Source organism: Drosophila novamexicana, unplaced genomic scaffold (genome assembly GCF_003285875.2).
Source record: "Drosophila novamexicana strain 15010-1031.04,08,12 unplaced genomic scaffold, DnovRS2.1 tig00000689-arrow-pilon, whole genome shotgun sequence".
Taxonomy (NCBI): Eukaryota; Metazoa; Arthropoda; class Insecta; order Diptera; family Drosophilidae; genus Drosophila; species Drosophila novamexicana.
The window spans coordinates 1,360,146-1,387,330 of NW_020824818.1; the positions used below are offsets into that span (position 1 = coordinate 1,360,146).

Genomic DNA, 27,185 nt, shown 5'->3' on the forward strand with positions numbered 1-27,185 from the left:
TGTAGAACAATATGAATATTGTATCTTTTCTTAAATGTTCATAAAATTGTGATAACAATTATTATTTATTTTTAAGTATTTATTTACACAAGACTCTCGTAATGTGCGCTGAAATGTCCAAACATCTTTGAAATATTTGCAAAACACAAGAGTTATTTAATAAGATACCAAAAATTCCAGTGCAATTGCATTACTGAGAGCAGTAAACTCTTTAATTCATGAAGTTCATAAAGTTCGGGGGGCGTGGTCTTGTTGCAGCGCGTGCCCTTCTAACATGGCAGCAACTCGAGTCGGCGCTGGACTCATTAATTTTGCCAGCATTGAAAATATGCGATATTATTTGTAGATGGCAACGCATTGTTGGCCTTGTTATTGTTGTTTGTGCATCAGCAAATCAGTTGTTGTTGTTGTTGTTGTTGTTGTTGTTGCTGGCATTGTTGGCGTTGACAATGGCAATGATAACAATGGTAGCACACATGTTGCTAATAGTACCATGTGGAACGCCCACATGTCTGCAACATGCCAAGCGCCGCATGCCACATACCGAATGCCGCATGCCACATGCCACTTGAGCACATTGTTTTTGCCATCTGAAGTGTTTGACGTTTCCTGTTGCTTGCCATCGGCTACAGAGTGTGCAATTGATTTGCCGAATGGGCCACAATTATGGCTGCCTACCCATTGATTTGTGCCACTAATCACCGTTGCATAAATCACGTTGCAGCAAAGCAGCGCACAGCAAAAATATGCAACAGTCCAGGTGTCGGAAACTTTAAGCAGATCAGATTTGAAGAAACTTAGACTAGGATCTGTTCACTTAAATTAAAGTTATCAGCAGCTGTCGAGAGTAGTTCGCATTTATTAAGACGCTATGTTTTTACGATAATTGTATTCGCATGGGATATTTGCAGCTTGTCTATCACAGATTCTTGGCAGGTGTGAATGTGAACAATAATCTACCTAGTAGAGCTCGGTATACGCCTCTTCTCCTCTTCACCGTGGCACGTTTTGTGCTACAAATTTTAGATATTATCTCTCAATTAAGTACACACCCGTGGAAAATTGAATTCTAGCCATCTTGATCTGCACTTCTATTTCAAAATATGTTTTAATTGCATCGAATAAAGAACCAACTGTTGGAATCGACGGTGTGCGCCCATGTTAGGCCTGCGGAGAGAATCTTGAGTCAGAAGAATATTTTCAGCCAAGAACGTATCAAATCAATTCTCACTAAGATTGAAAATGATTTTAAAGCTGAACGTTCATACAAACGTTTTTCGCAAATTTTCCACACATACGTGTGAAATTTCGTGAAACCCTTTCTTAACGTGCACCTTCGTCAAATAAGGTAACTACAGTGAAAATTTCAGCTTTCTAGCTGTTTCGCCTTGGAAAATTTTTCCCATTTTGATAAAACTCCCGCTCACAAAAATAAAATAAAAGAATTCTTATTGGGCTGGTCACAAATTATGCCCAAAGCGTTTATTCCAATGCAACCAATTGGCATATTTTATTTTATTTGTATGTGTGTGTGTGTGAATGTGGCCTGAATTGGTTTAACGGTGTTTTTACCCCAATTTATGTACCTGCTCTGCAGCACTGAGCCACGCTTGTGCCCAGCACAGAAAAGTAATAAAAACTTAATGGCAAATATTAAGTACACATTAAACTGATTTATTTAAGTGTGGGTTATGTCCGCAACAAAACGTTGCCAAAATTTATTTTTATTTGAGTTTGAAGAGTTTTTGCTGCTTGGAGCAAATTGAACAATCGAATAATATATAGAAAATCAATATTTGAGAAGTATTGAAAGAAAAGGGGGGTCTCATCTATTTTCTACTTGACTTGTTTCCAACTAAGACCCTGCTAAACTATATAAATTGCTTAAAGTTTTGCATATACTTGCATTTCTAGCCACAACTCGGGCAATGGCTGCTTTGGTAGCGGCCAGTTAAAAGAAAACTCTAAAACAACGCATTAATATGCGGCATTGGGTCAGCCCTTTGCTAATACTCGTACTTCTGACTTTAACTGAATTTGGGCCAAAATCAATTTGTGTCCTTACGCAGGCTGGCAAAAACAAGCTAAGAACGACAAGGCTGGCATAAACAGTCGGTCGAAGAGGCAAATGTAACAAAAGCCTGGCCAAAACCGGACAATCTGGTCAGTTGTGTTAGGGGCTGGAGGGGGCGAGGCTGGGCTAAGTACATGAACAGATTTTATAGCTGTTTGGGCCATATAAATGAGTGCAATGTTTGTGTCTCACTTTTTTGGTAAGCTACTTGGCTTTTATGTATTTTTCCCCTTTTTTTTTCATGTAGCATATTGGCTGAGCTCTTGAATTTTGCCAGCAATTTGCGCTTTTAATGCAATCAGCTTTGTTGTTTTTTTTTTGTGTGTATGTTGTAGCTGCTAATGCGCTTAAAGCACACACACACGCGAGTGCCACGCCCACATCCCCAGAAATCAATTGACACTTGCCACTTGCCACTTGGGCGCCATTATGCAGCAGCAGCAGCAGCAGCAACAAAACTCCACCTCCTAGAACAGGCAACCCCCTCCTACTTATCACTTTTTTATGCGCTTGCAATTCACGCCAATTGTGGATAAAAAAAGAAGGGAAAAGAATTGAATGAAAAAAAAATAAGGCCAAATGCAGGAGAAAAATGCAACTTTCATTTAATGCCCGCACTTTTGGGTGTCGTTTCTTACACGACAACGTTCAAACTCAGCTAAATGACAGTCCACGGGGTGCTCTTAAGGCACAAAGTGGGCGAGGATGAGGGTAAAGGTGGCGTGGGCGGCAAGGGGTTGTGGCATAAGGGGTCACACAGCTTTGCAGCCAAAGAGGATTTGTTACCGAGAGCTTTGCTGAATTTCGTTGTATACATATATGTATAAATGTATCTTTTTTTATTGGCTCACAATAACAGGATTGACAGTTCGAGGCGCTTGCTTTGCATTTGACTTGAAGCAACTGAAATTGACACTTGTTTATCTAATTATCGGGCTCTACTTTGTTATACCTCCTGCGTTTTATATCCAAGCTAATAAAATTCGTCGCTTTTAATTTTTAAAATACCGAAATGTATCCATTTATTACTTCTATGTCCTTTCTTATGCTACTTTGGCATCTACCATGTTAACAAACACAAAAGCAAAATGTGTTAGGCTCTCTTTTTATTATCATTAAAAATTCGAAAAGAAAGTTCACCAAAAACTATCACAGTTATCAAAACTCGTATCGTTGTCAAAGCTTGGTATATATATATATAGAGAGTTCGTGCGATTGGGCTTTATGTAGGTGTCGCCGGGCTAATCCCAGAACTCTCCTTGCCTATAGCCGAATCCTAGACGATATTCGTTTCAGTTCTGATTAAAGCTTAATCGCCTCAGAACAACGATCCAACCTAATCCAGCCAAGCTTACATCACAAGGAAGTGAAACTGTTTCAATAGTCTACCGTACTTACAATATTAAAATCTGAGAAAGCTAAAGCATTTCAGCCTCTCTTTTAGTACTTTCACCCTTAAGCTATTCATTAGCTTTAGTTTTTAGTATGACTTGTTGGTATTTTTGTATCGCAATTTTTGATTATGATCTTTTCTTCATGAACTTTTGTCACTATTTTCTTAAACTCTTGTTCTTTTGAGTGCACGTTCGTTACGTTTGTTATAACTCCTTAAATTTTGTTATTTGGTTCATTTTTCTCTGTCGGAACATATTACTTTGGAATTCCCGTGCATTGTACACACACTTTTTTGAGTTACTTTAATTTAAACTGTAGAAAAGGCATATTTTTTTGAGAGCAGGTCCTTTGATCAATAAATAACTCACCACGGGTTTTCAGTCTATAATAAGGTTTCCTTGGCCCATTTTTTTGCTTTAATGTATTGCAAATTCTACCCTAAGCCTTACTTAAATCTTATTAAGATCGGACAACTATATCATCTAGCTCTTTAGGAAGAAACGTTCAATAAAAAAGTTGTTGTATAAGAAGGCGTCTATGCAAGGCTCATTCGGATTTGTAGTGCATGTCTGAGATAGCCGATAATGTTTGTTATAATTTGTGAATAAAAATGAAATTTAATATTTGAATATTAAGTGGTATTGTACTATTTGAAAATGTTTTAGGGCCTAAATCGTTTCATCTTAAATATAAAGCTAAACAGTTCATTTCTGTTGTGTCTCTTCTATAAATGGTCACATTTTTGTGCTAAACTCTTAAAAATATTTTAATGCGCTTTGGAAACCAACACACACACACCCCACACACACACGCATGCACACAAGTCACAAATATTATCAGTGGGGCCAGCTACACTGTTGACCTTCCCCTTCCACCCCTCAACCCCAAGCCCCAAACTGTGACGCGTCCGTTTGTCAACGTTTTTGGTTGCCTTCATCATCGTCGTCATCAACGCGGTCCCTTTTTGCGTTGCTTGTTGTTGTTGCTGAGGTTCTTATACCCTTGACCCACCAGAAATGGGTATTAGGGTTTTGAGCAAATGTATGTAACAGACGGAAGGAATAATATTCGACATAGTATATACGAGCCAATTAAAGCTTGGCTTTGATTTGAAATCTATATTTTGATATTCCTTGATATTCCGCGTCTGTCTGTTCTTGATTTGATATAAAAATGCGATACGAGCTTATAATTCCTTTTCATTATCTTGATTCTATTGATTTAAGAGACTGGAATTCCCCCCTTCCTACCAAAATGTTCTCCTTCATATGCAAGCTCTGAAAATTGCATGAAGATCGGACTCTAAACACCGAAATTATTAAAGAATAGATTTCTCATAATTATTTTGGTTCAAATGGAAGAAGAAGGACAGCAAGCGTGTGTGTATAGAGTATCTCCTAGTCGAGCTGTAGCAATCTTACTTGTCGTTTGTTGTTGTTGCTGGTGATAAATGATGGCAGAGGCGAGGCTAAAACTGTTGCCGCACTCTAATACGGAATGTTGGTCAAGCAACAGTCGTCGCTTTAAATATATTTTGAACCTAAAGATTTGGCCATACTTATAACAATATATATATACATTAAGGTATGCACATATATAGTTTGTTGTCGATGTTGTTTTTTCAGCTTTGGTCAGTTTTTAGCTTTTGGTTTTAAGTTTGCCCAGTTATGTTTATCTAAATGATGCCAGGAGCCAACGTTGCGTATGTGGAATAATTTTATTGTGGTTGCCACTTTGCTACTTGCTGCTGCTGCTGCTGTTGTTGTTGTTTTTGTTGTTGTTGTATTAGTTGTTGTTGTTGTTGTTGGTTGCTGGTTTTGACATTTAGTTAGCTTAAAAGCAGCAGACAACAACAAATTCAGTGCGCTTTTGCAGATAAGCCAATTTATGCAGTTATTCTTTTGAATGTGCGTGTTAATTTGACCACAAGAAGAGTTGCTTAGCTGTTGGTGGCACGATTATAGGGGAGCAGGGGGCGTTTTGATAGGTAAGCAGAGCTCGTTGATTGTGATTCGTGAAAGTTAGTTAAGGGCGGCTTGTTAACATTAAACATTTTAATGACATTTTCATGCGTCCGAGTAGTGAGTGAGAGAGTGAGAGAGAGAGAGAAAGAGAGATATATACTTAAATATACTTAAATGAGAGCGTAATCAAGCGAGACAGCGCATTTCTTTAACAGTCTATGTCTTAATTATCTACAATTAAGTACAATTAACTGAATGGGATAGAGAGACAAATGTGCCACAATAAAATAATTGTCAAGGCAGAACTGAAATGTATTTTATTTAACATATTTTAAGCGTCGATTTAATACGTTTTTTGTAGATCAATTAGATCCATTTTTATAAAAAGAAGTCCACAATTAAAGCGACCTGTGGCATCATAGTCAAAAACGAGGTTCCATATCAAATAAATTATGTAAAACAGCGCCTGTTGCTGTAAATAACAGTTTGATTTCGTATCGAGCTCTTAATTACTCTTAAGCTACATAGCGGTAGAGTGTTAACCAATCATTTGTGCCGGTGCCGCGTGCTTAGCGCACAGCGCGCCTATCAACGCACTAAGCAACTAAACCAAACACTTGACGGCCTTACGAACTCTCACCTCCAGTCGCTGGCTCGCCCAGCCACCCACTCAGTGAGACGCGCAATTCATTCCAAACAAAATGAACGTACCGTTGGCTTCCAGTGATGCTCTTCGTATTGCGCTCTTGCTTGAGCAGTTTCGAAGTTCGAAAAGCCGAGTGGGACACGAGCTGAAAACGAATTGGAGCGAAGTGCAGAGCTCGGCGCTGCCTTTCCACCAATCGAGTCAACGCCATTGGCATTTAGTCGTGCATCGGTTGTCCTTCTGTGCGGATGGTTAAGAGTTCGCAGTACGCGCCGTCTAACCAAAATACATCAGTGTGACTGTGTAACGCGCGTTTGCCGTTATTTTGCGAGTGTTTACGTGTTTACGTGCTTACCATTTACCGCTATCATACGATTTGACACGAAATGTTGTTCGGCGCGTTCTTTTCGTTGTCGTCGTTATCATTGTTGTCGTTGCCAGAGTTGTTGTCAATTGCCAGCTACTGGCAGCCTTGCTCGCAAAACTTCTGAACGCATCAAGTGAAAGTTTTCGCCCCGCGTCAATCTCTCTACCTGCACTGCTAACGACGCGTCGCACCGGAGATCCCGTTACTAAACTTCTCTAACTCCGTGTGTGCTCAATTTGATGTAATTAGAAATTGCTGTTGTCCCTGTCTCTCTCTCTCAGTATCGCTCTCCCTTCTTCACTCTTGATCTATCTATTACAAATATACTGCAAATGGCGCAAAAACGGTTTGTTTATCTACTGACAGCCATGTTGTTGTTGTTGTTGTTGTTTGTTTGTTTATGTGAAACTTTCGATTGAAGAAGAGAACTGTCGATAATTAACCTATTAGAAAATTGTAAATAAGATAATGTATCGAACTTTTTAAAAAATATCGAAGTCAAGATTATAAAATTTGAATTTTGGGTGTGTAGTAAAGTAGTTAATAAGACTTGAGTTTGGTAAGAAGATGTTTGCAAAACACAGAAATGTTTATCTATAAGAACTTAGTTTTTGACCGATTATTTCCAAGCTCTATGTGGGCTACATATATGATGAAGAAGTCTAATCGTGTTAAGATCTTGCACATATGTGAATGGTTTTGTTGACTTTATTTTTATTGGTTCCGGGATGCTTATAACACTTTTTAAATGAAAAGGAGGTCCTATTCTCACCTAGAAGGGTAGGATTTTCGCAACAGGTGCAACACGTATCCAAATGCATTTTACAAGGTACACAAAAATTGTTTAATGTCATTTGAATGGAAAGAAGATATACATATTTTATTTTGAAAAAATACCGATCGCAACCCGCTATGGAATAGGATTAAAAACATAGAGCTAAAAGTAGAATAGAAAATTCAGGCAGCACTATCAAGAAGTGTTCTAATTATTGTAGAGTGGTAACTCTTATTCTTTAAGGTCACAGTTAAACATTTTATTTAAGGTTAAAAAAAATTTTAAAAAATTATTACTTTTGTATTTTAGTTGATAATTTTCCTTCTTGCGAAAAAATAGGACTATGCACCGTCTATTAAGTAAACAAATGCAATGTAAACAAGTTTCTTAATAACAAATGACTTCGAATTGCTTAATTAGTTTTTAAGAATTTTAGATAAGTTTTTATTAATTTTTTTTTTTATTAAAATAACACATATAATAACTAGGACTCACGCTTTAAACAACAATTTATAAGCCAATGCAAAGTCCATTATTTTATATTAAATGCACCAAATAAAATGCATTTAAATGCATATTTATGTGATATAATTTGTTGGCAATTGTGCAAAAAAAACACACTTAAATAAAAAAAACTCAACTCGAGTTCCAGGCAATGGAACAAACTAAACGGCCATAAAAACCACTCTCGGCAGAGCAGCAGGGCAGACAGGCAGGGCCAAAGGTTGTAGGTGAGGGGCGAGCAGGCGACATGTAACCAGCAAAATAATTTGTTGCAATAAATATTTGAAAATCCAGTTAAGCGAAACATTTTCGTCACGAAGAGGCTAACAGCAACAGCAACAGCAACAAAAACAACAACAACAATAACAAGAGGCAACAGCCAACTGGCCAACACGGACTCAGACTCTAGCAGTGAATCCCAGTCCCAGGAGCTGCAAGGACTCTGCTCCTGAGTGCGCCTGGCTCTGGCTTTGGCCGAGGATTTGGTTTTTGTTTTATTGTTGTGCTCTATGCAAAAGGGTATTACAGTATTGTCACCAAATGTGCAACGCATTGCAAGATGCTTCTCAGACTCAAAAGTGGATATACATAGATATTCCTGATCAGCATTAACAGTCGAGTTGAAGATGAAGCTTGGCATGGGTCCGTCTCGGATTGAGGGTCATGGTCGACATGGCAGCATGGGCAACATCTTGTCAAGATTAATTCCCTTCAATCATAAAGCTCTCACAGAGACAAAAGCTAAAACAATTTCATTGTTGCTCTGCCATAGATGTCTGTGAGTGTATTCAATATTCGGCACTGCATCTTTTTGCTGCTTCTTTACTTTTTTTAATATTTTTTCGTAGCTTTTTCATACAGTGGCGGCATTTTGCATGATAGCGCACATTGTTGTTATTTTGATGATGTTGTTGCTGCCGTGTTGCATTTTGTTGGTTGTTTCACCTCCGGTGCTGGTGTTGCGCCTTGTGCCGCTGCCGCGTTACCTGCCTCAGTCGCTGTCGCTTTGTGTCTCCATCCCCGAGCTTTAATATTAAAAGCGTTTAAAATTTTTGTACGTTTCGTCGCCATTGTTTATGTCTGAGCCCTCTCACTCGCTACCGCCCACAGCCCAGCCCTGGGGGCTTTTGTTTTTATACCCTGCATAAAAAAGAGTGCAAAGGAAGTTTCTTTCAACAAATACATAGTAACATATACCAATTTGTGGGCGAAAGCTCTTATTATTGACAAAATAATCTTACAAATAATTATAAGCTGTATACAATAAGAAGAATGCAAGGTTAAATAAAGGCTGTTGATAAAACCGGGATTTGTTTAAAATAGTTATATATTATATATAGACAACCTACTCACTATTTCAGTTTGTTGGCTAGTTAAGAATTTAGTTAATACTAAAAAAAAAAAACTCGAATGGCATGCCTTTTTTTCAGCTTAGTTTATTATCTGCAGAAATGCATTGCAACTCTTTGCCTTAAGCTGGAAACTTCATTTCTCATAGCTTCAATTTCATAGCAATATCTATTGCAAACATTTTGAAGCTGAATATTATTAAAAATGTTGGCCATGATGTTTATTAAAGTTGTAGACCATTGAAGTCCTAATCTATAATATAATATTTGACCGTAAACTAATATTTTTTAGAAGATCAGTCGTCGTCTTTAGATTACTTACTCTTACTTCTGTGTCCGATAAAATTAATTCAAACCCATATTTGCCACAAATAAAAATTGAATTATTTTTTTTACTTTAAATTTACATGAATTTTGTAATCTAAATTATGTAAATGCTACAAAATTCTTCACATATGAAAATACTCTTTTTAGACTTTCTATTTTAAGCCAGAGAAAACAAATTCAAGCCTTTTATAGGGTATTTGTAGTCCATTAATCTGCACCAAAAGGCTTGCCAAAAATTGTTGGGTTCTTGTTGCCGTTGTTGTTGTTGTTGTTGTTGCTGTTTTTGTCATCGCTACGGGGCGCAACACTAACAAGCTTTGTTGTGTTTCGACTCTCGTCTGTCGTCCTTCGTCCGTCGCCTGTCGCCTGTCGGCGTCCGCCTTTGACTACAGTTTGCTGAACGTGCAACGTTTTGCCAACTGTGCGACGTCTGCCTGCAGCGCCGGAAGCGGAAGTGTTGCCATTGCCATTTTGCAGGCATGCATTTTCGGTGCGGTGCGATGCGATGCGGTTCGCTTCGTTTTTGGCATTTTAGCCGCCGGCTGGCGTTTTGGCTTGTTGTTGTTATTGCTGTTGCTTATAATATTCCTTTGGCTTTCCGCTTGTAAAATGTTGCCATGTTTTCAGCTGCCCGCTGGCTCTTTCCAAGCGTCCCCCACACAAATTCTCGTCCTGAGTTTGGGGCTTTTTTTTGTTTGGCTTATGTTATTTTTTTCTGTTTGTTTTCTTGTGCTGCCAGCTGTCTGACAGGTGGTTTGTTCAACGTGTTTTGTGTTTACTTTGTGTAATCATTTCATTTGTCAAAGTTGATTCGAGCGCTGCGAACAAACACACGGCGACGACAGTTTGACATTGCAAATTGAAGCCAACTGACATTTATCTGCGGGCTGCTTTCTTTATTTTTTGTTGATGCATTTGCTGGCTTTTGCCAACTGCAAACAATTAAAAGCTTCTCGCTCTGATGCTGCAAGAAAATAGTTATTTTTATACAAAATATCAAAATATTATTAAAACGCCTTTAACTAAAAAAAGAAATAACAGAAAATAACCGAACTATTATTTAAAAAGGTTTTTAATGTACAATTTGAGAAATTATTTCGATTTTTATTATTCAAAAATTAACAATTTTTAATATTAAATTAGAAGGACAATAGTTTATTAATCAATATATTTTGTCTGTATTCGACTTGACGAATCAATCAAATTTATTAACTATGTCAAATATGTTTTTATGAGTTTTAAAAAGTACGTTCCGTCACAACCTAAAAAAACACTAGACTTTTCGTTTAATTTTTTATACCCTGAACCCATTAAAAATGGGTATAAGGGTATATTGTATTTTTGCAAAATCCAAATGTATGTAACAGGCAGAAGGAAGCATCTCCGACCCCATAAAGTATATATATTCTTGATCAGCATAAATAGCCGAGTCGATCTAGCCATGTCCGTCTGTCTGTCCGACCGTCCGTCCGTCCGTCCGTATGTATGAGCCAAAGGATCTCAGAGCCTATAAGAGCTAGAGACGAAATTTTAGATGTAGATGCTCCTAGTTCCCGCGCACATCGAGTTTGTTTCCGATAATCGATAACTTACTCCGTTTCCAAGCAATCGATAAAAATCGATATCGATATCCTGTTTTTTGGGCAATTTTGGTAAATATTAAGAGCTAGAGTCACCAAACTTGACATATAGCTTCTAAAATAGAATATATATATGCATTTGATGTTGGAAGAAGAGGGTTCAGGGTATCCCCTAGTCGGGTGCTCCCGACTAGAACCTCTTACATGTTTTTTTTTGTTTTTCTGGTTTTTATTTGGTCTTCGAGACAAACCGCTTCCTAAATTTTTGTCGAAATATTTTTTGACGAGCTTTTTGGATTTTGTTTAATTATTCGGCATCGTTTTTAATTATTTGCCGATAGCTTATTAATACGCGACATTTGCTGCGATGTTCATATCCTGACCATTTTGTCATGTAGTTATTTCTCAAGCTCAATCATTATTTTAGGCTTCATCGTGGCTGCGGCTCGCGTCCATCGCTAGCTTAACCTTCGTATCGTAAATTTGGCTTTTAATAAAAATTTTTAATATTTACACTACAAGCTTTGCTTGGACTTAATCCATTTTCGATAAATTCGCTCAAAGTACCTGGAATATTTTCAAGGGCTTTAAATGACAGCCGCCAAAAAGTTAAGCGAAAACAATCAAAGGCAACGCACAAAATCAAATTACTGTCTAAATGCTGTCTAAGCATATTTCATTTAATTGTCTCAACTTAATCTAGACGGAAACAACAAAGTTACCCCGCTTCGCACCGCACCCCTGGCAAACGCGTCAAAACAACGCCTCAAAATGTGCTTTGCCAACTCGACGACAGCCTAACAGACGCCCCTCCTCCCAATACCCGTTCGGGCTCCACTTTCCGCACAAAAACAAACAAACAAACGTTGGCAAAGTCAAAAAGCTACAGCCAAACTATGTAACCAAAACAACAGCAACAACAACAATGAGAAATAACAACACAGAACAACGTTGTGTCGAAAATTGAATACCCTTGCAGACGTTTAGACGCGGCAGACGATGAATATAATACTCTTATATTAATCAGATAGAGATTTATTTCATATAGTTGACTTGTGGAAAAATCGAAGACGTCTGTTAATAGGAAGCATTTAATTAATGTGTCTTGAATATCAAAGAGTGTACTCAAGAAACTTTATACAAAAATCAAGCCAATCAAGCTTAGAAAATTTAAAATATTAATAACTGGTTGATTATGGAAAAACATGTTTAAAAAATTAAATAAATTTTTCGAACATTTTGAGCTATAAATGGATTAGTATTATGTAGGTTATGCTTACAAGTTATGAGCATTAAAAAGAGCCTAGCTTGAGACTTCATCTAAGTATATTGAAAATCAAGAAAAGCCTAATTAACGCCCACAAGATATACTTAGAAAAAAACATATAAACTTATTCTTAAAATAAGAATTAAAAAAAATTAAAAAAAATGTATTAAAAAATATATATTTTAAAACTTAAAAATTGTTCGTACAAGACATATTCCACAAAATTATAGATTTCCGTAGAGCTACATCAATGAAGTATCAATAATTTATCTGCCCAGCTCTCAAAACAGAAGTACTCGGCTTTAGAGTTATTTTAATTTGTGAAAACTTTATATAAAGAAATCTCAGCTTTAACTGCAAGAAGTTCGAAATGATCTACAATCTAAAATATTCAAATTTTAATGACTTAGAAATAAATTTAAAAAAGGATTGCTTTTAAATGAACCCTATTATTTCAAGCAAACCAGAAACACAAAGAAGAGGCGAGTGTCAATCAATAAAATGCATTTAAAAAATTTTAACAAAAATCAACTGAAATTAAACTTTAGTTTTCCCAAGTTTATGTTCTCTGTGTACTTATGGCAGTAGCGCTTGGTTTGCCTTAATTAAAATACCCAACGCAAGGGCATAGAACATTTTTGAGTTTAGCAAGAAAACGCTACGCATCCGGATCCGGTCGAAGGGGCGGCCATAGACCGGCCTCCATTTCACCGTTAAGTGCTGGCAAACCCGCACGTCAACAGCCTCGCCATCATCATGACGCTCAATTTCAATGGCGCTGGTGTTGATTGCAATGCTGTTGTTGTTGTTGTTGTTGTTATTCTCTTAGTTGTTGTTGTTGTTGATTACGCGCCATTTAAGTGATTAAAGGTGAAAACGTTTGCTGTCGGTGAGCGGCCGCCCGCGTTGGCAACTGCAGTTACTGCCGCCCGCACCGCACCTAATCCCCGCGCAGCACTCCACACCCAACATAGATTTCGTGTGTGCCCCTCTCTTGCCCCGTCTATCAAAAATTTAGCTCCCTGCCCCTCTGTGGAGAGTGTAGAAATGTTTCGCATTTTCGTGTACAATTTAGCCTATTGCCCATTGCAGAGATTTATCGAAAATGTTTGGGCTTGGACCACGACGAGGATTGCCACGCCTTCCTGGCAATGGGCGTTTAGCTGGCGTTGCGCTCATTATCAACACAGTGCTATTAATGATGACTGCCACGCCCACCCGAGCCGAGATACCTTCAAAGGGTAAGTGCTTTGCTAATTTAATGAGCCTGTTTTAATATGCTTCTCAATGATTAATTGATTGAAGATGTGTGCGGTTGGGGGATTAATGAGCTATGACGAGTGCTTTTAATTATGACACAAGTGCCATACACACATATACATATATATAGATATAGATATAGTTATGGATATCTATCCAGTATGCATTTGTGCCACTTTGGCACATGATATGGCCAATAAGCACTACGTGGACCGAAGCTAGAGTGTCAATTTTGAAAGATTGCTGAAATTCAAAAAATCCACATTTTGAGCTAGGTTAGTTGAGAATTGCATCTCTTTATTTTGTAATTTTTGTCAGTGACATTCAAGTAATCGACAGTTGAAAAAAAGACATAATAGATATACAAATATTATTTAAAAAAATAAATAAAATAATATGCAGTTAACTATTCTATTCTATTCTATAGAAGAAAATAAATTGTGGAGAAAAATTGAAAGTACTAAAATGAGAAAAAAAAACGACTTAGGAAAAGAAAGAATATTGAGAAGAGAAAGAAATGAAAAGAGTAAACTAATAGATGAAAGAATATTTAGAATAGAAAGAAATAACATAATTAAACAGGGATAAATATGGGCAATCTTTTACAAATTAAATTTTCATTTATGTGTTTTGCGACGAAAATAAATATGTGTACCACTAAGCTTAATAGCACTAGGTCTATTTTGTATAAAAGCAACAAAAAAAGTTTAAGTATATTTTGATAATGGTCAAGAATATATATTCCGTGTGGGCTTCGAGGTGACTCTTTCTATGAGTTACATATATGTCGTCGGCAAATGGCATAATAAATAGTTGTATAAAAATGCACGATTTTAAATGCTTAAATAAAATAACGGTAATGATAGATTATGCGAAAATATTCTCACAATTTTCACACATTTTTATCAACTTTTCATTTCAAATTGCAATCGCTACTTAAAATTACTCCTTTTCTACTTCCCCTCACTTCTTTGCCAACCTTTGCAACAATTTCATCAATAAATATGAAAACAATGTGCATGCAGCAAAATATTTGCATGTGGATGGAAAAACATTTACTTTTCCCATTAGAAGCAATCAGGATACAAAATTTGTTGCAGTCTCTCTGGCAATTTCAATTGCCTTTGTCTATACACACAACACACAATACACACACACACAACACACAATACACACACACACGCTCACGCATTGTAAATATTAAACAGGACACGAGTTTAAATTGCGCATATTAAAAAATGTATGATAATAATTTTGCACAAGGCTTTTGGGGTTGAAACAGTTCTTTTTTTTCGGTTAAAAGGCTGGCTTTATATTTGCATATTTCTTAAATTTATCTTTTTCTTGGCAAGCAGGGTGCCTAGATCCTTCAGCATATTTCATGACATAATCAAATATGCTTAAAGCCATTTCCAACAACAAAAACAAAAACAACAACAACAACAATAACAAGAACAACAACCCTTTTAAACTCTTTGTCTAGAAGGCAAGCAAAATGAACTGCAGATAAAGGATGTGTCTTTTGCTGCTGCTGACTCTTTTTTTCTTAGCTATTTATTTATTTATTTATTTCTAGCAAATTTATTTTTATCATACAAGAGCTTGAGTATCTAAATACATTTTTTGTTATATTATCTATTTTTTGTTCATTCCTGAAATGCAAATGCTTACAAGACGTTTAACTTGTCACCTGCGGGCCAAAACTGCTCTCCACACTTATCTGACAGATGTGCATCTCTCTTTGCCAGCCACTCAGAGTGCCCCCCACGCCCACACCCACGCCCACGCCCCCACAACATGTCATGTATAAAATATACATTTGTTTGCCTTTTACATGTTTGTCACTTATCGTTTTGGCCCAATGTTCCCTGTCTCTCTGCAGTTGAGTGCCAGAGTACTTGGCTCTTACTCACTGTTTTACTACTTATTTGCTGGCACATTCAGTTCCAGTCCGCAGTATCTGGTGTAGTTACTTTTACTTGTAGTTGAAGATATATTATGATTTTATGCATGGTAAGGCGAAAAATATTATTGCAATGTGTGGCCATGCGCAGCGTGTAAATAGTTTTTTTTTATAGTTGGTGGAAATTTCTTAAAATGTGTGCCCTCTAAATAGTAAAGCAGGAAAATAGATAGTAACAGTTGCATTACTCTAATACTCTAATAATATTTGGATAATATCAGATATTGTGGCTCCCATTTTGTGATAAACAATCTTAAAATATTTTCATTGTCATTTGATGTACTCAATAGTTGTTGTTTCTAGGCGAGCTAGGAAACAAAAATTATTACCCCAGGTACTATAACTTAAGCCGTGGTCCTCAAGATAGTACCGCTAGATATAAGTGTGTCCCAAATTCGAAGCAACAACCTTGGACTTGGTAAGTCCGGATATTACTAGTTAGTTATTATACAAAACTCAAACTAATAATGAAGAGAAATGTGTTCTACAAATGTATTAGTACATAAAAAAGTTTACAACTTTGCCAACATTTTTGTCATTTCCCCTATTCAAGTATCTTTTTGTAGCAAACACAAGTTTTACATTTACCAACAGAGATGCACTACCTAAAGATACAAATCTAAAAAAAAGTGAAACTCAATTTAAACCACATGAATACGACTTCCTGCCGCCCACATTATCGCAGGCATCTGTCCTGAGTACATTATAACATATATTATTGCATACTATTTTCTCGTCATTTCCGTTTGACATTTATATATTTTTTCGTATTTTTTTTTCCAGTATTTTTTTGCGATACTACGTCATGGCATTTTTCTGTGTGCTTGAATTTATTTTTATAATATTTTTTGGCATTCACGTCGCGTTTTAAAGCATTTTCTTTTTTGGTTCCTGCCTCTCCTAAATGTCCTTGACTGCATTATAACAAGGAGCTGGAGTGTGTGTGTGTGTATGTGTGTGTCTGGTGTGTATGTGCGTGGTTTTAATGGCTAGAATTTTCTCAATATTATGAGGTCTACGAAGTCGCGTGTGCGCCGCATGAATTTTACTCTATTACGAATATTTCCTTAGACTTGGCTTATTAAAATTTTTGCAAGACTCTGTTGGCGTTTTCCAACTCTGGCATAGAACAGCTTTGGCCTCTGGCCGCTACGGCGATTTATGCTATAAGTTCTTGCCACTCGAAATTGTTGAAATAGTTTCGCGTGCTGCAAATTGTTAACGTAGCTAATCAGCATAAAAATACCAAGCGATTGCAGCGCCCGATAGAAACTCGCCTCAGGTGTGGAGCAAGGGCTGGAGGGGCGAAATCGAAAGTGTTTCACATTAGACCAACTTAATAGGTTTGTTTATGGGCTTTTTTTGGTAGGCCACAAGTGCGCTTTTTACCACAGAGTGCAGGTGAAAAATTGTTTCAGAATTGAATGCGTGCCAAAGCGAAATATAAAATAAATGCAATTTATTTGTAGATGCTTGTACTTTAGATTCATTTTTCATTTTAACACTACAGCAATAATGGTAATTGAAAACTTGAAATTTATTTATGCCACAAACTTAAGTTTACAGCAAAGAGAAAGTATAACAAATAAATAAGTAAAAGTCGCGAGTGCCCCAGCTATAGTCACACAGTATGGGAAATGGTGTCGTGACTTGCTGCGGTGTTTCGTATCCAACCTCTATATTTGCTTAATATAGTATTTAAATGTGGGTAAATACCAATACCAAATACCCAAGCCTTTATCGAAAATGAGTTTTTGCAGTTTTGGGAGGAACGAGCAGAGGTACCAATAAATATATTATTCTAGATCAGTGTATTCTTCTTGCGAGTCAACTTACCAAATTTTTGTCTATAGCACATTTTTAATTATTTATTAATTTTATTCGTTGTTTATCATATTTTTAATGATCGATCGATAAAACGATTGTTAACCTAAGTATATTATAGATAGATACAGAGAAATTAAAAGTTAAAAGCCTTGTCAGAGTACAAAAATTGTTCATAGCATCGCCAGTACGATGGGAATATTTTATTTACCCGTCCGTAAAAAGAAAAGGTAGAAACCGTTACAATTAAAAGTCTTAAATGCTCCCATCTACCGACTAACTCTAAAACCTTCTTCAACAACACTCTTTTCATGATTTCGACATTGATACTTATTGATATCAGTGCAACAGGTGCAACAAACTCGTATTGCGCAGGATATAGCAGGGCCTACGCTCAAAATGTAGGCGCTTTTGGTTTCCTAAATCGGTGCGGACAGGCCAGATCGAACTCATATTAGTTGACTATAGAAATGCATACGTTTTATAGGTGCTTCCGGTTAAATTAATTTGCACAAATTTTGAATCCATTTTGGCAGTGTGTAAGAAAAACTAAAAGAGAACAAAAATTTAAGCAGAAATAAATACATTTTTCAATTAAAATAAGCACAAGCAAAAATATAAAATTTTACCAACTAAAATAAAAATATATATGATATATTTGTATCCTTCTTTATTTTCTTTATAATATTTTTAAGGTCTTATATTGAACGGATTCTTCGCTTCGATATAAAATCGTAGACATATTTTAGGTATTGTATGTAAAAGAATGAATAAATATGTCACACGTTCGCTGCTTCACAGCGTGTGCAATGGTGCATAGATTCTTTATACAGATGTTGTCTGCCAATTTAATTGGCAATTTATGAGACTGGCACTGGCTGTAAAACAATAAGAGAGAAGAAAATGTACATGGTTTGCATTTTTGGTTTCAATTTCCCAATGAAAACCATTTGAAAGTCATTTAATATTTTGTTGTTTGCCATCGATTTTCTTTTGGCTGTTGCTCAATTGGCGTTACTTGGGCAATTTTCCGCTGCTCTTTGTCGTTTGTTTTTAATAAATTAGCCAAATTTGCCTGTCTAGTATATTTGGTGCAAGTGCGAGGCATGTTATGCGAAAGCGATTGCTTTATTTTAGCTTCCCATTTTGAATTATTGTTATGGGTAGACGTTTCTTGTAGTATATGCTTATCGTTCATGTATTGCCTTATTTATTGGCTGATTGGGCGGCATCTTTACTTATAAGTATTTTTGCGCCAAGTCTTGTGCGCGTAATGTGCCTCCCTTTTTGACTAATGGGTGCTCGTTAGCTATGAAAATGAGTTTTTTATGGTTATTTTTTAAGGCTGGCAAAACAGAATAAATATCATTTCAAATTAATCAAACTTTTTTTTTATGTTCCATGAATTTAAAACTTTAAATACCTATTTTTATTACTAAAGTCCTTAAATTAAATACTAAGCAAATAAAATCGAAATATTGGCGATATGGCATTCAAATACAATTCCAAAATCGTACAGTAAAAGGTTCTAGTCGGGAGCTCCCGACTAGGGGATACCCTGAACCCTCTTCTTCCAACATCAAATGCATATATATATTCTATTTTAGAAGCTATATGTCAAGTTTGGTGACTCTAGCTCTTAATATTTACCAAAATTGCCCCAAAAACTGGATATCGATATCGATTTTTATCGATTGCTTGCTCTTATAGGTTCTGAGATCCTTGCGTTCATACATACGGATGGACAGACGGACGGACAAACGGACAGACAGACGGACATGGCTAGATCGACTCAGCTATTTATGCTGATCAAGAAATTATTATACTTTATGGGGTCGGAGTTGCTTCCTTCTGCCTGTTACATATATTCGGGTTTCGCACAAATACAATATACCCTTATACCCATTTTTAATGGGTTCAGGGTATAAAATGCCAAACTTCGTGAAAATCGGATGAGATTTGGCCGAGATATGGGGGTGGTAAATTATGACACTATATACGAATCTTGGGGTAAGATTTGGACATAAATTTCGACCAAAAAATCGGTGTTCAGATTTGAATGCAAGATTAATCTAGAGGGAAAACCATGAAGAAAAGCCAAACTTCGTGGAAATCGGATGAGATTTTACCGAGTTATGGGGGTGGTAAATTTTGACCCATGTCTATATACGAATCTTGGGGTAAGATTTGGACATAAATTTCGACCAAAAAATCGGTGTTCAGATTTGAATGCCAGATTAATTTAGAGGGAAAACCATGAAAAAAAAGCCAAACTTCGTGGAAATCGGATGAGATTTGACCGAGATATGGGAGTGGTAAATTTTGACCCATGTCTATATACGAATCTTGGGGTAAGATTTGGACATGCATTTCGATAAAAAAATCGGTGTTCAAATTTGAACGCCAGATTCATCTAGAGGGAAAACCATGAAGAAAAAGCCAAACTTCGTGGAAATGGGATGAGATTTGGCCGAGATATGGGAGTGGTAAATTTTGACCCATGTCTATATACGAATCTTGGGGTAAGATTTGGACATAAATTTCGACCAAAAAATCGGTGTTCAGATTTGAATGCCAGATTAATTTAGAGGGAAAACCATGAAGAAAAAGCCAAACTTCGTGGAAATCGGATGGGAATTGGCCGAGTTATGGGTGCGGTCATTTTTGACCCATGTCTATATACGAATCTTGGGGTAAGATTTGGACATGCATTTCGATAAAAAAATCGGTGTTCAGATTTGAACGCCAGATTAATCTAGAGGGAAAACCATGAAGAAAAAGCCAAACTTTGTGGAAATCGGATGAGATTTGGCCGAGATATGGGAGTGGTAAATTTTGACCTATGTCTATATACGAATCTTGGGGTAAGATTTGGACATGAATTTCGACTAAAAAATCGGTGTCGAGATTTGAATGCCAGATTAATCTAGAGGGAAAACCATGAAGAAAAAGCCAAACTTCGTGGAAATCGGGTGGGAATTGGCCGAGTTATGGGTGCGGTCATTTTTGACCCATGTCTATATACGAATCTTGGGGTAAGATTTGGACATGCATTTCGATAAAAAAATCGGTGTTCAGATTTGAACGCCAGATTAATCTAGAGGGAAAACCATGAAGAAAAAGCCAAACTTCGTGGAAATCGGATGAGATTTGGCCGAGATATGGGAGTGGTAAATTTTGACCCATGTCTATATACGAATCTTGGGGTAAGATTTGGACATAAATTTCGACCAAAAAATCGGTGTGCAGATTTGAATGCCAGATTAATTTAGAGGGAAAACCATGAAGAAAAAGCCAAACTTCGTGGAAATCGGATGGGAATTGGCCGAGTTATGGGTGCGGTCATTTTTGACCCATGTCTATATACGAATCTTGGGGTAAGATTTGGACATGCATTTCGATAAAAAAATCGGTGTTCAGATTTGAACGCCAGATTAATCTAGAGGGAAAACCATGAAGAAAAAGCCAAACTTCGTGGAAATCGGATGAGATTTGGCCGAGATATGGGAGTGGTAAATTTTGACCCATGTCTATATACGAATCTTGGGGTAAGATTTGGACATGAATTTCGACTAAAAAATCGGTGTCGAGAGTTGAATGCCAGATAAATCTAAAGTGAAAACCATAAAGAAAAAGCCAAACTTCGTGGAAATCGGATGAGATTTGACCGAGTTATGGGGGTGGTAATTTTGTGACCCATGTCTATATACGAATCTTGGGGTAAGATTTGGACATGAATTTCGACTAAAATATCGGTGTCGAGATTTGAATGCCAGATTAATCTAGAGGGAAAACCATGAAGGATACGCCAAACTTCGTGGAAATCGGATGGGAATTGGCCGAGTTATGGGTGCGGTCATTTTTGACCCATGTCTATATACGAATCTTGGGGTAAGATTTGGACATGCATTTCGATAAAAAAATCGGTGTTCAGATTTGAACGCTAGATTAATCTAGAGGGAAAACCATGAAGAAAAGGCCAAACTTCGTGGAAATCGGATGAGATTTGGCCGAGATATGGGAGTGGTAAATTTTGACCCATGTCTATATACGAATCTTGGGGTAAGATTTGGACATGAATTTCGACTAAAAAATCGGTGTCGAGATTTGAATGCCAGATTAATCTAGAGGGAAAACCATGAAGAAAAAGCCAAACTTCGTGGAAATCGGGTGGGAATTGGCCGAGTTATGGGTGCGGTCATTTTTGACCCATGTCTATATACGAATCTTGGGGTAAGATTTGGACATGCATTTCGAATAAAAAATCGGTGTCGAGATTTGAATGCCAGATTAATCTAAAGTGAAAACCATAAAGAAAAAGCCAAACTTCGTGTAAATCGGATGAGATTTGGCCGAGATATGGGGGTGGTAAATTTTGACCCATGTCTATATACGAATCTTGAGGTAAGATTTGGACATGAATTTCGACTAAAAAATCGGTGTCGAGATTTGAATGCCAGATTAATCTAGAGGGAAAACCATGAAGAAAAAGCCAAACTTCGTGGAAATCGGATGAGATTTGGCCGAGATATGGGGGTGGTAAATTTTGACCCATGTCTTTATACGAATCTTGGGGTAAGATTCGGACATATATTTCGACCAAAAAATCGGTGTCGAGATTTGAATGCCAGATTAATCTAGAGGGAAAACCATGAAGAAAAAGCCAAACTTCGTGGAAATCGGATGAGATTTTACCGAGTTATGGGGGTGGCAATTTTTGACCCATGTCTATATACGAATCTTGGGGTAAGATTTGGACGTGAATTTCGACAAAAAAAATAGGTGTTCAGAGTTGAATGCCAGATTAATCTAGAGGGAAAATCATGAAGAAAAATCCAAACTTCGTGGAAATCGGATGAGATTTGGCCGAGTTATGGGGGTGGTAAATTTTTACCCATATCTATATACGAATCTTGGGGTAAGATTTGGACATCAATTTCGACCAAAAAATCGGTGTTCAGATTTGAATGCCAGATTAATCTAGAGGAAAAACCATGAAGAAAAAGCCAAACTTCGTGGAAATCGGATGAGATTTGTCCGAGTTATGGGGGTGGTAATTTTTGACCCATGTCTATATACGAATCTTGAGGTAAGATTTGGGCATAAATTTCGACCAAAAAATCGGTTTTCAGATTTGAATGCAAGATTAATCTAGAGGGAAAACCATGAAGAAAAAGCCAAACTTCGTGGAAATCGGATGAGATTTGGCCGAGATATGGGGGTGGTAAATTTTGACCCATGTCTATATACGAATCTTGGGGTAAGATTTGGACATGAATTTCGACAAAAAAATCAGTGTTCAGATTTGAATGCCAGATTAATCTAGAGGGAAAATCATGAAGAAAAATCCAAACTTCGTGGAAATCGGATGAGATTTGGCCGAGATATGGGAGTGGTAAATTTTGACCCATGTCTATATACGAATCTTGGGGTATGAATTTCGACTAAAAAATCGGTGTCGAGATTTGAATGCCAGATAAATCTAAAGTGAAAACCATAAAGAAAAAGCCAAACTTCGTGGAAATCGGATGAGATTTGACCGAGTTATGGGGGTGGTAATTTTTTGACCCATGTCTATATACGAATCTTGGGGTAAGATTTGGACATGCATTTCGACTAAAAAATCGGTGTCGAGATTTGAATGCCAGATTAATCTAAAGTGAAAACCATAAAGAAAAAGCCAAACTTCGTGTAAATCGGATGAGATTTGGCCGAGATATGGGGGTGGTAAATTTTGACCCATGTCTATATACGAATCTTGAGGTAAGATTTGGACATGAATTTCGACTAAAAAATCGGTGTCGAGATTTGAATGCCAGATTAATCTAGAGAGAAAACCATGAAGAAAAAGCCAAACTTCGTGGAAATCGGATGAGATTTGGCCGAGATATGGGGGTGGTAAATTTTGACCCATGTCTATATACGAATCTTGGGGTAAGATTTGGACATGAATTTCGACAAAAAAATCGGTGTTCAGATTTGAATGCCAGATTAATCTAGAGGGAAAACCATGAAGAAAAAGCCAAACTTCGTGGAAATCGGATGAGATTTGGCCGAGATATGGGAGTGGTAAATTTTGACCCATGTCTATATACGAATCTTGGGGTAAGATTTGGACATGAATTTCGACTAAAAAATCGGTGTCGAGATTTGAATGCCAGATTAATCTAGAGGGAAAACCATGAAGAAAAAGCCAAACTTCGTGGAAATCGGATGGGAATTGGCCGAGTTATGGGTGCGGTCATTTTTGACCCATGTCTATATACGAATCTTGGGGTAAGATTTGGACATGCATTTCGACTAAAAAATCGGTGTCGAGATTTGAATGCCAGATTAATCTAAAGTGAAAACCATAAAGAAAAAGCCAAACTTCGTGGAAATCGGATGAGATTTGGCCGAGATATGGGGGTGGTAAATTTTGACCCATGTCTTTATACGAATCTTGAGGTAAGATTTGGACGTGAATTTCGACAAAAAAAATAGGTGTTCAGAGTTGAATGCCAGATTAATCTAGAGGGAAAATCATGAAGAAAAATCCAAACTTCGTGGAAATCGGATGAGATTTGGCCGAGTTATGGGGGTGGTAAATTTTTACCCATATCTATATACGAATCTTGGGGTAAGATTTGGACATCAATTTCGACCAAAAAATCGGTGTTCAGATTTGAATGCCAGATTAATCTAGAGGAAAAACCATGAAGAAAAAGCCAAACTTCGTGGAAATCGGATGAGATTTGTCCGAGTTATGGGGGTGGTAATTTTTGACCCATGTCTATATACGAATCTTGAGGTAAGATTTGGGCATAAATTTCGACCAAAAAATCGGTTTTCAGATTTGAATGCAAGATTAATCTAGAGGGAAAACCATGAAGAAAAAGCCAAACTTCGTGGAAATCGGATGAGATTTGGCCGAGATATGGGGGTGGTAAATTTTGACCCATGTCTATATACGAATCTTGGGGTAAGATTTGGACATGAATTTCGACAAAAAAATCAGTGTTCAGATTTGAATGCCAGATTAATCTAGAGGGAAAATCATGAAGAAAAATCCAAACTTCGTGGAAATCGGATGAGATTTTACCGAGTTATGGGGGTGGCAATTTTTGACCCATGTCTATATACGAATCTTGGGGTAAGATTTGGACGTGAATTTCGACAAAAAAAATAGGTGTTCAGAGTTGAATGCCAGATTAATCTAGAGGGAAAATCATGAAGAAAAATCCAAACTTCGTGGAAATCGGATGAGATTTGGCCGAGATATGGGAGTGGTAAATTTTGACCCATGTCTATATACGAATCTTGGGGTAAGATTTGGACATGAATTTCGACTAAAAAATCGGTGTCGAGATTTGAATGCCAGATTAATCTAGAGGGAAAACCATGAAGAAAAAGCCAAACTTCGTGGAAATCGGATGAGATTTGGCCGAGATATGGGAGTGGTAAATTTTGACCCATGTCTATATACGAATCTTGGGGTAAGATTTGGACATGAATTTCGACTAAAAAATCGGTGTCGAGATTTGAATGCCAGATTAATCTAGAGGGAAAACCATGAAGAAAAAGCCAAACTTCGTGGAAATCGGATGGGAATTGGCCGAGTTATGGGTGCGGTCATTTTTGACCCATGTCTATATACGAATCTTGGGGTAAGATTTGGACATGCATTTCGAATAAAAAATCGGTGTCGAGATTTGAATGCCAGATTAATCTAAAGTGAAAACCATAAAGAAAAAGCCAAACTTCGTGTAAATCGGATGAGATTTGGCCGAGATATGGGGGTGGTAAATTTTGACCCATGTCTATATACGAATCTTGAGGTAAGATTTGGACATGAATTTCGACTAAAAAATCGGTGTCGAGATTTGAATGCCAGATTAATCTAGAGGGAAAACCATGAAGAAAAAGCCAAACTTCGTGGAAATCGGATGAGATTTGGCCGAGATATGGGGGTGGTAAATTTTGACCCATGTCTTTATACGAATCTTGGGGTAAGATTCGGACATATATTTCGACCAAAAAATCGGTGTCGAGATTTGAATGCCAGATTAATCTAGAGGGAAAACCATGAAGAAAAAGCCAAACTTCGTGGAAATCGGATGAGATTTTACCGAGTTATGGGGGTGGCAATTTTTGACCCATGTCTATATACGAATCTTGGGGTAAGATTTGGACGTGAATTTCGACAAAAAAAATAGGTGTTCAGAGTTGAATGCCAGATTAATCTAGAGGGAAAATCATGAAGAAAAATCCAAACTTCGTGGAAATCGGATGAGATTTGGCCGAGTTATGGGGGTGGTAAATTTTTACCCATATCTATATACGAATCTTGGGGTAAGATTTGGACATCAATTTCGACCAAAAAATCGGTGTTCAGATTTGAATGCCAGATTAATCTAGAGGAAAAACCATGAAGAAAAAGCCAAACTTCGTGGAAATCGGATGAGATTTGTCCGAGTTATGGGGGTGGTAATTTTTGACCCATGTCTATATACGAATCTTGAGGTAAGATTTGGGCATAAATTTCGACCAAAAAATCGGTTTTCAGATTTGAATGCAAGATTAATCTAGAGGGAAAACCATGAAGAAAAAGCCAAACTTCGTGGAAATCGGATGAGATTTGGCCGAGATATGGGGGTGGTAAATTTTGACCCATGTCTATATACGAATCTTGGGGTAAGATTTGGACATGAATTTCGACAAAAAAATCAGTGTTCAGATTTGAATGCCAGATTAATCTAGAGGGAAAATCATGAAGAAAAATCCAAACTTCGTGGAAATCGGATGAGATTTGGCCGAGATATGGGAGTGGTAAATTTTGACCCATGTCTATATACGAATCTTGGGGTATGAATTTCGACTAAAAAATCGGTGTCGAGATTTGAATGCCAGATAAATCTAAAGTGAAAACCATAAAGAAAAAGCCAAACTTCGTGGAAATCGGATGAGATTTGACCGAGTTATGGGGGTGGTAATTTTTTGACCCATGTCTATATACGAATCTTGGGGTAAGATTTGGACATGCATTTCGACTAAAAAATCGGTGTCGAGATTTGAATGCCAGATTAATCTAAAGTGAAAACCATAAAGAAAAAGCCAAACTTCGTGTAAATCGGATGAGATTTGGCCGAGATATGGGGGTGGTAAATTTTGACCCATGTCTATATACGAATCTTGAGGTAAGATTTGGACATGAATTTCGACTAAAAAATCGGTGTCGAGATTTGAATGCCAGATTAATCTAGAGAGAAAACCATGAAGAAAAAGCCAAACTTCGTGGAAATCGGATGAGATTTGGCCGAGATATGGGGGTGGTAAATTTTGACCCATGTCTATATACGAATCTTGGGGTAAGATTTGGACATGAATTTCGACAAAAAAATCGGTGTTCAGATTTGAATGCCAGATTAATCTAGAGGGAAAACCATGAAGAAAAAGCCAAACTTCGTGGAAATCGGATGAGATTTTACCGAGTTATGGGGGTGGCAATTTTTGACCCATGTCTATATACGAATCTTGGGGTAAGATTTGGACGTGAATTTCGACAAAAAAAATAGGTGTTCAGAGTTGAATGCCAGATTAATCTAGAGGGAAAATCATGAAGAAAAATCCAAACTTCGTGGAAATCGGATGAGATTTGGCCGAGTTATGGGGGTGGTAAATTTTTACCCATATCTATATACGAATCTTGGGGTAAGATTTGGACATCAATTTCGACCAAAAAATCGGTGTTCAGATTTGAATGCCAGATTAATCTAGAGGAAAAACCATGAAGAAAAAGCCAAACTTCGTGGAAATCGGATGAGATTTGTCCGAGTTATGGGGGTGGTAATTTTTGACCCATGTCTATATACGAATCTTGAGGTAAGATTTGGGCATAAATTTCGACCAAA

The 27,185-nt window shown here is 37.1% G+C and overlaps 1 protein-coding gene across 5 annotated transcripts in view; it reads left to right on the forward strand.

Annotated features, from left to right (window-relative positions):
- The first annotated feature begins 6,338 nt into the window (after positions 1-6,338).
- Positions 6,339-27,185, forward strand: part of LOC115763302 (lachesin) — a 78,938-nt gene continuing 58,091 nt past the window's right edge. For all 5 annotated transcript variants that reach the window (XR_004017894.1, XR_004017893.1, XM_030705793.1 and 2 more), the window contains exons 1-2: positions 6,339-6,687; positions 13,341-13,489. Coding sequence is in view for 3 of the 5 variants with exons in the window: in XM_030705793.1 (XP_030561653.1) it covers positions 13,354-13,489 (136 nt within the window). In the remaining 2 variants the exon portion in view is untranslated. The remainder of the gene's footprint in view (positions 6,688-13,340; positions 13,490-27,185) is intronic.